Source organism: Manis javanica, chromosome 10 (assembly GCF_040802235.1).
Source record: "Manis javanica isolate MJ-LG chromosome 10, MJ_LKY, whole genome shotgun sequence".
Lineage (NCBI taxonomy): Eukaryota > Metazoa > Chordata > Mammalia > Pholidota > Manidae > Manis > Manis javanica.
In genome coordinates this window covers 56,081,935-56,096,553 of record NC_133165.1, presented here as the reverse complement: position 1 = coordinate 56,096,553, position 14,619 = coordinate 56,081,935, and the positions used below count along the sequence as shown (strand labels likewise).

Below are 14,619 nucleotides of genomic sequence, written 5' to 3'. Positions count from 1 at the left end.
ATCTTATCTGAGCAGGCCCCTCACCCTCAGTTGGTCCCCTATCATTGTCCTTTATTTTCTTTATAGCATCTATCTTTATCGGAGAGTACCTGGCTTATTAGCCTAAGTGTTTGCTAACTGTCTTGTCCAACTACAATGCTAATTGTCTTGTCCAACTCCATCAGGTCAGAGACTTTGCCTGGCACAAAGTGGGGCTTCTGTAAATGCTTTCTGGGTGGATGAAGGGCTGATGGTTGGGTTGGGTGGTGGGAATAGGGTGAACAGGTGAGTGAATGGGTAGATGGGTGGATGGATGAATAAATGAGTGGGTGTGTAGGTAGGTGGGCAGATAGATGAGTGGATGGATGGACAGAGGGAGGCACGCACGCATGCATACGTGGGTGGATGGAGGAGGGAATGAGTGGGCAGCTGGGAGAGCTGGATGGATAGGATGGACAGGTGGGCAAATGGGTGGAAAGGTGGGTGGAAGGATGGATGAATGAGCAGGTGAGTGGGTGTATGGGTAGGTGGACGTGTTGACAGAGCAGCAGAGAAGAAACAGTACAAGCCTCAGATCTGGACTGACCTAGACTTGAGTCCCAGGTTGGCCACTTGATAGCTATGAGAACAGAGACAAATCTCTAAACTCACAAAGACCTAAGTTCCTTCATCTCTTAAATAGAGTTGTCATTATCTAATTTTAGGGTGGTTGTGAGCATTGAGAAATGTGAAGTATCTCAAATCTGACTTGGCACATAGTAGGTGTTCAATAAATGTGAGTCTCTACCCTTGTCCCCAGTGCTGTGGCTGGTGGGAGGTCTTGGGCCAGCTGTGGGTGCAGACTGGAGGAGCAGCTGGTGGTTACCCTGCCATACTGCACACTGTCCTGTCCTGTTGGCCGTCCTGCCCCCTCAGGATCATCTAGGAGAACCCCTCTCTGGGCCTCTGAAGTGGTGCTGTCCTTCTCAGGGACTAACGTCATGGGCCTGTCATTTAAAGGAAATGAGGACAATCAGTGTCTCTGTCCATGAGAGGTGTGTGCCCAACCCTCACTGGTAGCCAATGAGCTCTAGGGTACACTCTCCACTCATCCATTCATTTATTCACTCATTCATTCCATTAACTGAATGCCAACCAGGTGCCATGCTCCCATTCCCACTCTGGGGCACCAGCTAAGTGCCATTTATTACCCCAGAGTTGAGCAAGCCTGTTCCTCTGAGGCCATTTCACTAAATGAACTTATTTTCTCAACTTTGGAACTTGGTTTTCAGAGCTTGCCTTGTGACCTAAGCTTTACGGCAATCACTGGTGCCCCTGCTGTTTCCTCCCAGATCTGTCAGCCCAGCTCGGCAGACTGTCGATTTTGCACATTTCCACTGTTGAAGACTTCCTGTATATTCCTTTCTTCTGTGGATGAGGGGACTGACTTAACCTCAGATGTGAATACACATCTAACTGTGAAACCACAGGCAGCTGATTTAACCTCTCTGTGCCTCAGTGTCCTCCACTGTAAAATGGGAACAATCTATGTCTGTCTGCCTATCATCTATGCATCCATCATCTATCAGTCTATCATCTGTGTCTCTCTATTCATCCACCTATCTGTCTATCATCTACCTGATCTTACTCAGGATTATTATGCAGTCGGAACTCTAGCAGGCTTGCCCAATGTGTGATGCAAGCTCTGGGTGGCTAGCTGGGATGGGGAGGTGCTGTGTCCAACCTTAACTTTCACAAGGAGCCCCTCACGTTCTCCCAGTAGCGCCCCCACCTCCCCTGACAGCTGGCACTTAAGTTCACACAGTACCTGGCACCCAGTGGTCTGTTGTTTTGTTTTACAAGGTCACTTTCCATAAAACATCAAAGCATCAGGGGCGGGGCCCCCTTACTGCAGACAGCCCCACAGTGAGTCCAGCTATGGTCTGGCTAGATGGGCTGGAGGGAAGGGGACAGAGGCCTCCTTCCGGTGACCCCCACTGTGCGCTCTGGCCCGCACCAAGTGATGCCATGAGTGTGGACTCAAGCTGTTTGCACAGCAAGTCTGTGAAAGCATGAGCGACAGGACATTACAAGGTCATTAACAACTGTGGTGAGGATCTTTCTTTGGACCAGCCCCGCCCAACTCTGGCAAAGAGACAGCTCTGCTAACCTGGTAGGTACTCATCACCCGCAGAGGGCAAATTGGTCATTCTGTGACCTGGACATTTCGGGATGTAATCATTTTGGCCAATCGACTGTCAAATAGTCTTTGGTGAATTACCCCACAGCGGAGCCACAGGGCGGGCATTCAGCAGGGGTTCAATGCAGAAGAGCTGGCTGTTCCCACCTGCCTGAGAAGCAAGTGGGGACACGGCGGCCCTGCCTCAGCCTCAGCCTGTGCCCTCCCCACACTCGGCCCCACAGCACACTCACCTCTCCTGTCCACCTGTGGGCCCCCTGCCTCCAGCAGAGCCTCTGAGGTCCTTGGTGCCGCCTGTGGGTGCTGCTTCTGCAAGGTCAAGGGGGTCCTGTCCCACAGTGGGGTCAGTACCTTGGGGTCCGGAGGCCGGCTCTCACACCCACGGGCCACGTGGCTTTAGCTAGTCTGAGCGCCCAGTTCCCCTGAGCCACCTCCTGCAGCCTCTCAGCCCTCTCTGGGTTCCTCCAGCAACAGCGTTTCCTTCAATCACTCATTCCTTCATTTATTCACTCAGCACATATAATCAAGCTCCTCCTATGAACTTGGGGCTGGAAACAGTAGTGAACCTTGTACGAAGCCAGACTGCTCTGGGCTCCCCTGACAGTTCCTTGTGCTCGGAATGCTCTTCTCCGGGCAACCCTCACCCAACCCCAGCGTCATCTGCCCCAGGAAGGACCATCCCCTGGCCATCCCCCAGGCTGCGCAGGTCCCATCTCCAAGGTCCCGGATGGAACCCTGTGAGTCAACACCTGGGCTTCTTGCCAGGGTGGGCCATTGCCCAACAGATGTTTTTCGAAGAGGCAGAGCCTGGGTCTAGGCACTGGGGGCCCCCTGGCTGTGAGCCTGCGCTTTGTCATGGAGGGGCAGTCTATAGCCTAGTGATTAAAAGCCACATGCTCTGGAGTCAAGTTGCTAGGGTTCAAGTCCCAGCACTGCCACACAGAAGCCATGTAAACTCGGGCCGGTTCCTTAACTTCTGAGTCTCAGCTTCCTCCTCTGTAAAATGGAGGCAATTACAGTACTGACCTCCCAGGGACACTGTGACGATGTGCGGAGTTAATGCACATGAGGTGCCTTTACTGTTCTTTCATAGCTCTTTATCGCTCCCTGTGGGTAAGTCTGAGGACTTTGCTTCCCAAACATTGTCATTTTTCCTGCAAGCATTGTATTTTATGGACTGTCAGATGCTCTAGCTAGCCTGTTGTGGGCCTTCTAGCCTCTAGGCACCAAATGATCTTCTTGCTTAGTCTCTGTAGCAGTTATGAGCATGGACTCTGGAGGTGAATACATTTGAGTTCTAATCTTGACCTTGGGCAAATTAACTCCCTTTGCCATGATTTGCTCACCTGTAAAATGGCAGTAATAATTGCACATGCCTCATGGCAGTATTGTGAAGAGCAGTAAGGTAAGTGTGTTTATAGGGGCACTTAGCACAGTGTTTGGCTCGCAGAGGAGCCACGGGCTCTTACTGGGGGATGGGTGGCTTCCTGGGAGAGCTACCTGCCTTCAGGACTGGGTCCACAGGGAGGATGTGGCCAGAGCCTCCACTCCTGCCAGTGGAACCCTTGGAGGCTTCTCCCCAAGGGCAGCAGAGAACCAGCAAAGCCCTGCCCGTACCTCCTCCTCTCTCTTCTGGCTGACTGGCTCGGTCCAGGAGGCCCACCAGGGCCCCCTTCCCACTCAGAAGCTGCTGGTAGGAACCTGTCTCTGCAATGGTCCCATCTTCCAGCACCACAATCCAATCGGCCTGGGGCAGGACGTGCAGCGTGTGGGTCACGAGAATCCGTGTCTGGGTGGGAAGAGGTGGAAGTTACACTCCTGTCTTGACCAGTCTTCCAAATCTGGGTGGGAAGGGACAGGCAGTGTCCTGGGACTCAGAGCAGGGACAGCTCCCCTTCTTGTGGCCCTGCCATCTTTCTCAAAAACAGCGTGTCCTAAGAGAGATGTAGAGATATGGTTCTTTCAAACTGTGTCTCCAAACAAGAAGACACGGAGTTCGCCAGACCCTGTCCCGTGACCTGAGGCTGAGCTGTTAGTTTAGCCACAGACCTATAAGCTAGAAGTAACTGGTGTAAGCCATGAGATTTGGGGGTTGTGTGTTATGTAGCACTGCCACAGCATTACAGAGAGGAAAGCTGGACTACAGGAGAGTAGTGGGAAGACAGACTTGGGTTAGGACTGGACCGTAAGGGCTTTCTCTGTCTTTGACAACTTTCCCCAAACTTACTGTCCCCTGGAGCAGCCCATGGGGCCCGATGACCTGGTTGAAGACATGCTGGGTGACATGGGCATCCAGGGCTGCCAGAGGGTCATCCAGCAGGTACACAGCAGCCTTCCTGTACACAGCCCGTGCCAGGCTCAGCCGCTGCTTCTGGCCTCCAGAGAGATTCATGCCCTGTGGCCACAGCGAGGGACAGAGACCTGAGCTACATCTGCTGGGTGAAGCTGGTGTGATGGGGCCACATCTCATCAGAGGGAGGTCCAGCTCACTATGCCTGTCCTCCAGGGTCACCCACGTCCCAGCTTTAAATACTTGTTCTCAAACCAACATACCCAAGTGTCACTCAGCCTCACTTCTCCACTTTTCAGCCAAGCTTCCTGGTGGAGGTGCCTGGCTTCCTGGTGGAGGTGCCTGCATGCTCCACACCTACTTTCACTTCTCCCATTGCTTGAGTCTGGCTTCTGTTTCCCATTTCTCTACCTTATCACCCACCTCTGGGACACCAGCCACCCCCCTGTTGCCTCATCCATTGGTAACTTTTCAGTTAGTTCATTCATTTATTTGTGCATTCTTTCATTTGTTTGTTCGCTCATTCTCTCATTCATCCATTCATTTGCTCATTCATTCATCCTCTCATTTGCTCATTCATTCATCACTCATTCATTCATTCATTTGCTCAGTCATTAGCTCATCCATTCATCCATTCATTCTCTCATTCACTCATTTGCTCATTCATTGGCTCATTCGCTCATTCATTCATTCACTCACTCATTCATTTGCTCATTTGCTCGTTCACTAGTTCGTTTGTTCTACTCATATTTACTGCATGGCTACTATATGCCAAGCACTATTCTAAGCTCTGGGGATAAGCAATGAACAAAACCAAGTCCCTGCTCTCTTGGACCTTTCACTATAATGAAGGTGGGGTGGGAGACGTAATCAATAAGCAAACAAGTAAAATGTATCACCTATTGGGTGTGATGTATCATGAAGAAGCAGGGTAATGGTGTACCATGTGTACTGTGCTGGGTAAGGTGGGCAGGGAACTCCTCAACACTAAGGGAACATTTGAATTGAGACCTGATGGAAGTATGGGATGAGCCATATAGACTCCCAGAAAAGAGCTTTACAAGCACAGAGAATGGCAGGTGCAAAGGCCCTGAGGTGGGAGATTGCTTTGGGTGTTCAAGGACCATCACGAGATCCATGTGGCTGGAGTGAAGCAGGAGAGGGGGAGCACAGTGGGAGGTGCAGTCAGAGAGAGAACTGGGGCCACATCTCTGGGGGCCTCATCACTGGTTGTCAGGACACTGGCTGTGACTCCAGGGAAAATGGGAAGACCCTGGAGTATTTGAGCAGAGGAAGGGTAGCTGGGGGCTGCTGCAGAAACATAGGGGAGGGTTGATGGTGGATGGTACTAGAACATTCTGGCTCTGCTTCAAAGGTGGACCCAACAGGATTTACTGATGGATTAAATGTGGATATAACAAAAAGAGAGGAATCAAGGGTGACACCAAGATTTTTGCTCTGAGCTCTGGAAGGATGAGGCATCCATCCCCCAGGAGGGGTGCTTATGGGAGAGCACACGTGTGGTTTAGGATGTGACCCAGCTGGACAGGGCAGGGCAGCAGGCACCCTTCCTTCTGAAACACCCTCCCGTGGCCTCCACACCACCTTGTCCTCCCTGGAGGCTCCTCCTCAGCTGCTCTTGCTGGCTCAGCCACACAGAAGGCTCCCCAGGCACTCTCTTGGTCCCCTTCCTCTTCTCTCCAGGAAACCTCACTCACTCCCAAACTTCATCTCCCAGTTTTCCATTCTCAGTTACCTAATCCAGGAGTCCACAAGATTTTTCTGCAAAGGGTCAGCTTCTCAGGGTGTGCAAAAACTGCCATGTGCCAGGGGTAAATGAATGGGCCTGGTTGTGTCCCAATAAAACTTTATTTACAAAAACAGATGGTGGGCCATATTTGACTGGTCACAGTTTGCTGACCCTGCCCAATCCAATAGCTCCAAGTGCATATATCCTGTTTATTGGGCATCTGCTCAGACCCACTGGTGAAGGCCCAAGAAGGGAACCAATTTGACCAATGTCACCCCCCAACCCCTGCCATGTCTCTCTGCCTTTGTCTCTATTTTCAATCATACACCCATTAATAACTATTTATTGAGCCCCTGCTATGTGTTGGGTCCTGAGCTAGGCCCTTTTCCTCCCCCACTTTCCTGCCCGTTTCTGTCTCCTCTTTGTCCCTCCTGCCACACCACCCAAGAGTCAGGGAGGCAAATGCAATGCCTCCCTATCCCAAGAAGGCCCCGAGACCCTCACCTGCTCCCCGATTTGGGTGTGGACTCCTGCAGGGGAGCTGCCCACGTCTGGCCACAGGGCACAAGCCTCCAGGACTCTGTCCAGCCACAGCGGGTCCAGCTCCTGCCCGAAGCACACATTCTCCACCAGGGATGTGTTCTGGACCCAGGCCTCCTGGGGCACGTAAGCCACAGGACCCTAAAACACAACTCGCTTTGACCACTGGGAAGCTGATAGGGACAGAGAAGGGATGATTTTGGAGCAGTGGGAGCTGGGCTGTTGGTGGCAGGGGAAGGTGGAGAGTTGAATGGAGAGGGTCTTGGCTGTGAAGGGAAGGAGCAGTGGGGAGGGAGGGCTTTGGGGATGGGGGATGCCCTGGCAGACATGCAGGGAATGTGGCCTCACCTTGATGCTCACGGACCCCTCCTCTTTAGACAGCTCTCCAAGGAGGGCGGAGAGCAGGGAGGATTTCCCTGCCCCCACTGGGCCAACAACAGCCAGCAGACAGCCCTGGGGCACAGTGAGGTTTATCCTGGCAACACAGGAGGTGGGGATGCGTCCCTGGGTAGGGCCCAGCCTGAGTCTGCAGAATGGGTGAACCCCAGACAGAGCCAGCCTTTCCCATGGTCACTCATCTAGGTCACTAAGAGGTGTAGCAGGGGCAGTCCTTTCCTCTGTCAATCCTTGTCTGAGTATCTGAGCAGCCTTCTTGCCCCACGTATGTGCTTGTGCACACATATGTACACACATATGCTTGTATGCACATGCACACCCACATGTGCAAACACAAAAACACACTGACATGTGCACACATGCACACAATGTATACACAACTCATGCACACACAAGTGTATGCACATGTACACAAACACCTGAGCACACATGCTGTAGCATCTATACAAATGAGTATGTGTGCTTCTATGCTCATGCCTGTATGTGCACACACATGCAGCTGCATGCATAAAATGCATTCACATGTGTACACATGTAAACACGCTCACACAGTTTACTGTGGCAGGAGGGTTTTAACCAGCATTTCCTCTTGCCTAGTTTTATTGCAATAGGCTCCTCATTGCTCCCCAGCCCCTGTCCATGTCCCATAATCCATCCTCCACCCAGTAGCCAGAGGACCTGTGAAAACCCAGGTCAGATCCTGACGCTTCCTGGGCAGCTCTGCTGTAGTTCTCATCACACTCAGGGTAAAAGCTAAGGCCTGTCAATCATGAAGCATGCCCCACCTGCTCCTGCTCTGTCCCCCAGCTGCTCTGCCTCCGCCATGCTGACCTCCTGGTTCTCAAACACAGCTGGGGTGACTGTGTCCCCCAGGTGTCATTTGGCAATGTTTAGACTATTTTTGGTTGTCACCTGGCAGGGATTGCTGCTAAAATTAGTGGGTAGATGTTGGGGCTTCTGTGAAACATCCTAGAAGGCACAGGACAACCCCCCAACATGATTATCCAGTCCCAAATGTCAACAGTGCTCAGGTGGAGACACAGGGGTTTCGGTATCCTCCTGTCCCAGGACCTTTGTACTTGCTGTTCCCAGTGCCTAGAAAGCTCTTCTCTCAGACACTTGCAAGACTCCTTCCTTCTCTCCCTTGCAACCTCAGTTTAAATGTCAGTCTCCCTGCAGTACACACTACTCTGCCATCACACTGCCCCCTCACCCTGATTTCTCACCCTGACACCTCCTATCAGAATGTCAACCCCAAGAAAGCAGGGCCCTTGTAGAACAGTGCCTGACACATGGCAGGTGCTTAATACGTACTATGCAGTCAATGAATACCAATCAGCATAAACACTGCCCCCGGGTATTTTCCTTCCCTTCTTAGGTAGCTTTAGGGTTGACTGGGGTTTTCTGCCAAAGACCCAGCCAAAGAGTTGGGGCCTGGGGACTGACACAGGAGGGACAGGAGTGGGTGTGATTGATGGGCCTGCGCCTTGGGCTCCTCATGGCCAGGCCTCCCTTGGTGTTACCTTAGCCAGCCTAGGGAGCAGAGGGCAGTCTCCTCCCCAGCAGTGGAGGCTCAGGTGCCCTGTTCCTCCATCTGCAGGAGCTTTTGCTTCCCCAAGACTCTGCAGGGATGGTTCTCACAATCTCCCTGGCAGAACACCGGAGCAGGCTACGCTACTCTCCAGCCCTGGGCTGGGATCCTGCACCATCTTTTTCAGGTGGTGGGCGCCTCTTGGATCATCCTGCCAACAGGAAGGTAGTTACCAGGGGAGCCGTTCTGTACCTGTGCAGGCATGCAGGGCTTTCCCGGGACCAAGCGAAAGTGCCTTCGTGCACGCTGATGCAATTCTCCCCAGCAGCTGCAGGGCACAGAAGGCCGTTACCTGAGGTGCTCCTGGCTGGCCTCCACCTCCAAGAGAGCCCCAGGCGCTGCCCCCTGGGGGCAGCAGGAACTCTCTCCCACTGAACGAACTGTCCTGCTTCTCAGGCTTGTGTGTGACCCGGGGGTGGTCACATTCTCTCCTTCTCAGATGGTCATGTAATTCAGGAGCAGGCAAACCAGCACCCAGGGACTGGATCCCAACTGCTGCTTAGTTTTACAAATAAGATTTTATTGCAACATAACCATGCACAATTATTTACTTATTTTTAATGGCTGCTCTCATGCTACAATGGCTGAGGTGAGCAGATGCTGCGGCCAGAACTCTAAGTAGCCTCAGAAACACCCAGTTTTGGTTATTTAAAGCCCTTTTTGCCCGCTTCTGTGTTTTTTTTTTCTAATAGTAATTATGATAACTAACATGCATTGGATGCTGACTTTGTGCAGGGCCCTGCTCTCTGTGTGTTACTTAAATGAACTCATTTACCCTCATGACAGTCCTATGTAGAGGTGCTGTGACCATCTGCCCAAGATACCCGTTTTGCAGATGGGAACACTGACACTCGAAGAGAGTCATAGCCTGCCAGCGTCACCACGCTTGGGGGAGGCACTGGGCGCAGAATATGGCTTTGGGCTGTCTACTGTCACAGGCTGTGCTTTTAGCTACCACGTGGGTGTTTTCTATGAAAGCACATGGATGATTCTTTGGCTACAACAAGGGGAGGATCTTGACCCAGTGACAGGTCGCCCCTCCCACTGCTGTTCATTTCACATCACTAGAGCCATAGGTGTAGGTCAGGAATGGATGGGGCAGAGGGGGAAACCCAGATAGTCCGCGCTTGGTGAATCTCAACATGCAATGGTGCTTGTAGTCTCTCTGACTATATTTTCTAGCAGATTCACATGTTGCCATGCATCTGTCTGGACCTGTCTGGACACACGTGCCAGGGCCTGGCCTGATAGGCTGCTCACCGTGGCACAACCGGAGGGGCACATGAGGGCGCTCCACGAGCAGCAGCTGAGTGGCTGGTGGTACCAGCGTCAGGGTGCTCGTGTTCAAGTTACGTGGCTGACGGCTGGTCTGCCTGTGCCATCCTACTGCTGGGAGCCGCCCAGCTAGGACCCTGGCATTCGGTCAGTGGACTTGGGAAGGCTGCCGGGCCCCTCAGCCCCCCACACCCTGCCTGCTGAACTCAGCACTCACAGCATTTGGAGAAACATGAGTCCACAGCTCCAGGGTCAACTTCTTCCAGGCAGAGGAAGGCAGCCAGACGGTCAAAGGATACGCGGGCCTGGGGAAACCAAAGCCCCCGGTCAACCGTGCCGGAAGACCAGAACGAGGACTCAGACGTCCAGTGTCAGAGGACTCCAGATGGGGACCGCTTCCTGTCTAGCAAGCCCTACACATTAACAAGGCATTTACACAGAGCTCTGTAGACCGCAGAGAACAGGGCACTTGGAGGCAGTGATGGTGATGGTGGCGGGACCCTCCTCACTCCTAATTAACAGATCAAGCTGCCTGCCATTCTGCAGACCAGCCTCCGGAAGAGGATGGTGGCTTTTCTAGCAGTGTCATCAGGCCATTATCAGGGATGATTCCACCTGGGGGCGCCGTCTCCACTCCCAACCTTAAAACCATCTTTGGTCACTAGAGAGGCGGCCCCTTAAACAGGGATGGCTCGGCTAGGCCCCCGTTGCCTCATTTTCATCATGCCCAAGGAGGCACAAGGGGAGCAGAGACAGTAAAGGAGGAGAAATGGAATAAAACTGCTTTGTAGGAAAAGGGAACCAGAATGAAGTCTTGCACGGATTGCCTGTGGCCTTCCTGTATCGGTGAGGCTCCGAGGCTCCGTGCTTTGAGGATGTCTGTGGGCACCTTCTGCCCGTCCCGCCTCTTTCCCTGCTCTGTTTCACTGTGTCCTCCTGCCGCCTCCCCTGCTGGTGGTGGGCAGACTGTCGGATCCAGCACACCCCTGCAAGGCTCCTCCAACACGCTCTCCTGCCTGGCCTCACCTGGACCACAGAGTGGATGGAAAAAGGCAGGAAGGCCTGCGCCTTGTTGAGGATATTGAGAACCGTGAGGGTCACAAAGGCTTTCTCGGCGTCCATGGCGTTGTCCTTGGCCACCAGCGTGTGGACTGCAAACACAACCAGCGCGACCTGCGTGACACATCGGCAGCACCCATGAGCTGTGAGCGTGGCCCGGGAAGCTGGGCAAGCGACGCTGCCTCCAGGGGCCCGTGTGGCCGAGCCCACCACGTTGGAATGGCCTCCCTCCAGCCAGAGCTCACCCCCAACTCTGCGAACCCCCAGGCTGCATTCCTAGGTCCTGGAGCTGTGCAAGGCACTCCTGACATACATGAGGGGTGAACTGATTGTGCGGCCTCTGTTCTGGGAACCAGAAACTCTGGGCTCCAGGCACTGGGGTAGCATTTTTGTGGTTCTAGACATGGGTGGGATCTAAAGCATGATGCTAGGGACCCTGGCAGGGGGCTCTGAGGTTCCAGGGTAACAGCAGCAGTGGGCAGGTCTGGGTTTGGTGGCATTTGTGGTTCTCGATGTCACCAGGTTTGACTCTTGGTGCAGGTGTCAGGTGCCAGCTGGTGCGATAGTCACTCAGTGTGATGTCAGTAGGTGTCCAGGTGACCTAGTGATCCTACCTGGGGAGCTCTCACGGTTCTAAGCGATGGTACTTGCGGTTCTGATTGTTGATTGTGTTTGTGACACCAGATGGCCTCTGGGGTTTTAACTTCTTCTGGAACCAGTGGTTTAAGGTCCACCAGCCTTTGGAGGAGTTTGGGTTTTATTTTGGGAGCAGCAGCAAGTCCCTATAGTTTTGTTTGCAAAGGCATGACTGAAGTCAAAGCCGGGCTTTCCGAAGGCTAACCCGGCAGCAATTTGTAAACTAAATCAGAGGAGGATTTAGAGGACACGGTGGCCACCGTGCCTGTGAGAGGCCACTGCAGCCATTTGACAGCCTCCATCAGTGTGGACTTAAGAGTTTTACTCTGCAGCTTCCCGCCCTGTCACCCATGCCCCAAGCCAGCAGGAGCAGAGAAAGTTCCAGATGCCTGGAACTTTCAGAAGGAGAATGGAAGACCTTGTTAGCCACTGCCGCCTTCAGGGGACTGATCTGACTGATAAGCTCACTTAGCAGAAAGCAAGGACCCCTGAGAGAGGAGGAGCGAGGAAAGGTACATTTGGACGGGCCAGGTGGGCTGCAAAGAGAGGCTCCAGAATCCGGGGGGCTCTGCCTACCTCGTCCCCCCGCCCTACCCCACGGTCCATGCTCTGCAGGGAGACCAGAGTGACATCACCAGAAATGTGGACACTTGGAAGGACACCAGCGACACGGAGAAGAGGAGGCTGGAGGTCTTCAAGGCGCGCAGCTCCTGGCCCCGGATGTGCATGATTCTGTCCAGAAAGGCTCCCTCCCAGGCATGAGACTTGACCATCCTCACGTTCCTGAGGATGCAGCTGGTGAGGCTCGCCCGAGAGTCCTTCTGCCTCATTTGCTCTTCCTGGGACACGACGGAAGAGGGAGAGGATAGGGACAAGTCTAGAATTTGCCTTCCCTGCAACTGCCACCCTGCCTTCATCAGGTCCTGTTGATTCTGCCTCCCAACCAGGCCCCAAGCTGTCTGCCTCTCAGCATCTCTGTCCCCACAGTCCTGGCCTGAACCACCATTGCCTCATCCCCAGGTCTGGACCACTACAGGTTCTTCCTCCTTCCTGTCCCCCTGCTTCTGCCCTCAGCAAGGGGCAGCAGCTGACATGCCATAATAGAGGGAATGCCCTGAGCCCAAGGAAGCGGGGAGCCCTGCCCCAGCCTGGGCATGGTGCCTTCAGGAAGGCTTCCTGGAGGTGGGGATGACGCCTGAGCTGGGTCTGGAATGATGAGAGGTGCTGAGCATGCAGAGAATGAGTGAGTGAGGTGGGTGGAGAGGGTGGAGGGACAGACAGTGTGGTCAGGAGGAGGTGTGCGGGGGTAAGAGCAGGGAGGTAGGCTGGACCACCCTGGGACATGGGGTTCAGGGAGAGGAGTTTGGGGGCCACTGTGTTTCACCACAGAGGGCCAGGTCTCTAGAGGGGCAGCTGTGTGAGAATGTCTTAGAGGTGGTCAGGAGGCTGGAGAAACAGTCTATGCAAGACCAAATGCCTCCTCTTTCCTCCTTAGCTTATAAGTACCTATCCAGCACCTCCTATGTGTTAAGCACTATTCCCAAAGCCGAGGCTGTGTCAGTGAGTGGCCTCTGCCGCTGGGACGCTGTCAGTCTGATGACAGAGACAATAAATGGAAGTGCCAGGCGCATAGCATGGCAGGTTAAAATAACAGGTGCTGTGGAGCAAAACAGGGCAGGCAAAGGAGAGCTGCTGCACGAGGCGGAGGGGAGAGGCGGCTGGTAGAAACGAGGGCAGCTGAGAGGGCAGGCTGCTCAGCCTTCACAGAGGGAGGGGAACAGGGACGTCAGGGTGAGGGTGCTCTGTAAGGGCTGCAGCCCTGAGGCGGGACCCAGGAGGGGCTCAGGCAGCAATGCAGGTGAGACAGTGGGGCTTGGCGAGCCCACAGTGCCAGGGGGCAACACGCTGGATACAGTTTGAAGGTGATGCCAAACCAGATCTGGTGCTGGACAGGGTGTGAATAAAGGAGGCATCGAGGCTGACCCATGGTCGTTCTGCAGCCTGAAGGTGGGGATGAAGCTTCCATCCACCGAGATGGGGGGACCAGGTGGGAGGTAAAGGTCTGAGTGGCAGGGAAGGCTCTTGCCACCACCAGGCCTGCCCCCATCTCCCTTCCGACCTCCTGGCATGAATACTGGTCCCAGGGGCTGCAAGCTGTCTCTCTGCTTCCCACCTGGAGTGCCCCTCCTCCCACAGGTCAAACCTGATGGTGGTTCCTTTTCTTGGTGAGGAGGAAATTCACAGGGAGGAGGCTCAGGAAGACAACGATGGCAGAGAGGGCAGAGGGTCCTAGAAGCTAGAGACAGAGGCAAAGGATGTCATGAGATGCCTCCAGGTGAAGACCAGGATCACGGGGCCCCACAGCGGCAAACGCTTGGCGACCATGGAGTGCGTGCACGTCAGGGAGGGGCGCGGTGCACCTCCCACATGGGGCAGGTGTTTATCAGACAGGCAGTGCATCCAGACCGGTGGGGCAGAGGGGTGTGCTTGGTCAGAATGGTGAAATCAGACCTCTGTACTCGGGATCTGGGTTCAAATCGTGACTCTGGCATTTACTGGGGTGGCACTTGGAACTTGGCAAGTTAGTTAACCTTCCTACGCTGCAGTTTCTTCATCTGAGACATGGAATTAGAGCCCCTCCAATGCCCAGAGCAAGTGTGTGTGTCACAAAGTCATTATCCTACTCTTCATCTCACCCCTGACAAAGAGTGTCTGATTTAGCAAATAAACATATAGGATGCTCACCCAGTTAAATCTGAATTTTAGATAAAGAGTACATAAATTTTTAATACAAGTATGTCCCTTGCAGTATTTGGTATATACTTATGCCAAGGAGCTACTCAGTTTATCCGAAATTCTAATTTAACTGGATGTCCTGTATTTTGTCTGGCACCCTACCCCGCACCTGCCTTGTGACAGTTATG

General features: G+C 53.6%; 1 protein-coding gene across 7 annotated transcripts in view; it reads right to left on the bottom strand.

Moving 5' to 3' along the window:
- The window catches only part of ABCC6 (ATP binding cassette subfamily C member 6), a 49,670-nt gene that overhangs the window by 15,144 nt on the left and 19,907 nt on the right, over positions 1–14,619 (bottom strand). For 6 of the 7 annotated variants that reach the window (XR_012122307.1, XR_012122306.1, XM_073215527.1 and 3 more), the window contains 11 exons: positions 13,899–13,991; positions 12,331–12,534; positions 11,027–11,173; positions 10,218–10,305; positions 8,918–8,993; positions 7,087–7,213; positions 6,703–6,879; positions 4,386–4,553; positions 3,776–3,947; positions 2,392–2,467; positions 845–965 (listed from right to left, as the gene is read on the bottom strand). Coding sequence is in view for 5 of the 7 variants with exons in the window: in XM_073215527.1 (XP_073071628.1) it covers positions 845–965; positions 2,392–2,467; positions 3,776–3,947; positions 4,386–4,553; positions 6,703–6,879; positions 7,087–7,213; positions 8,918–8,993; positions 10,218–10,305; positions 11,027–11,173; positions 12,331–12,534; positions 13,899–13,991 (1,449 nt within the window). In the remaining 2 variants the exon portion in view is untranslated. The remainder of the gene's footprint in view (positions 1–844; positions 966–2,391; positions 2,468–3,775; positions 3,948–4,385; positions 4,554–6,702; positions 6,880–7,086; positions 7,214–8,917; positions 8,994–10,217; positions 10,306–11,026; positions 11,174–12,330; positions 12,535–13,898; positions 13,992–14,619) is intronic. The other variant, XM_073215526.1, reaches the window with a different exon arrangement.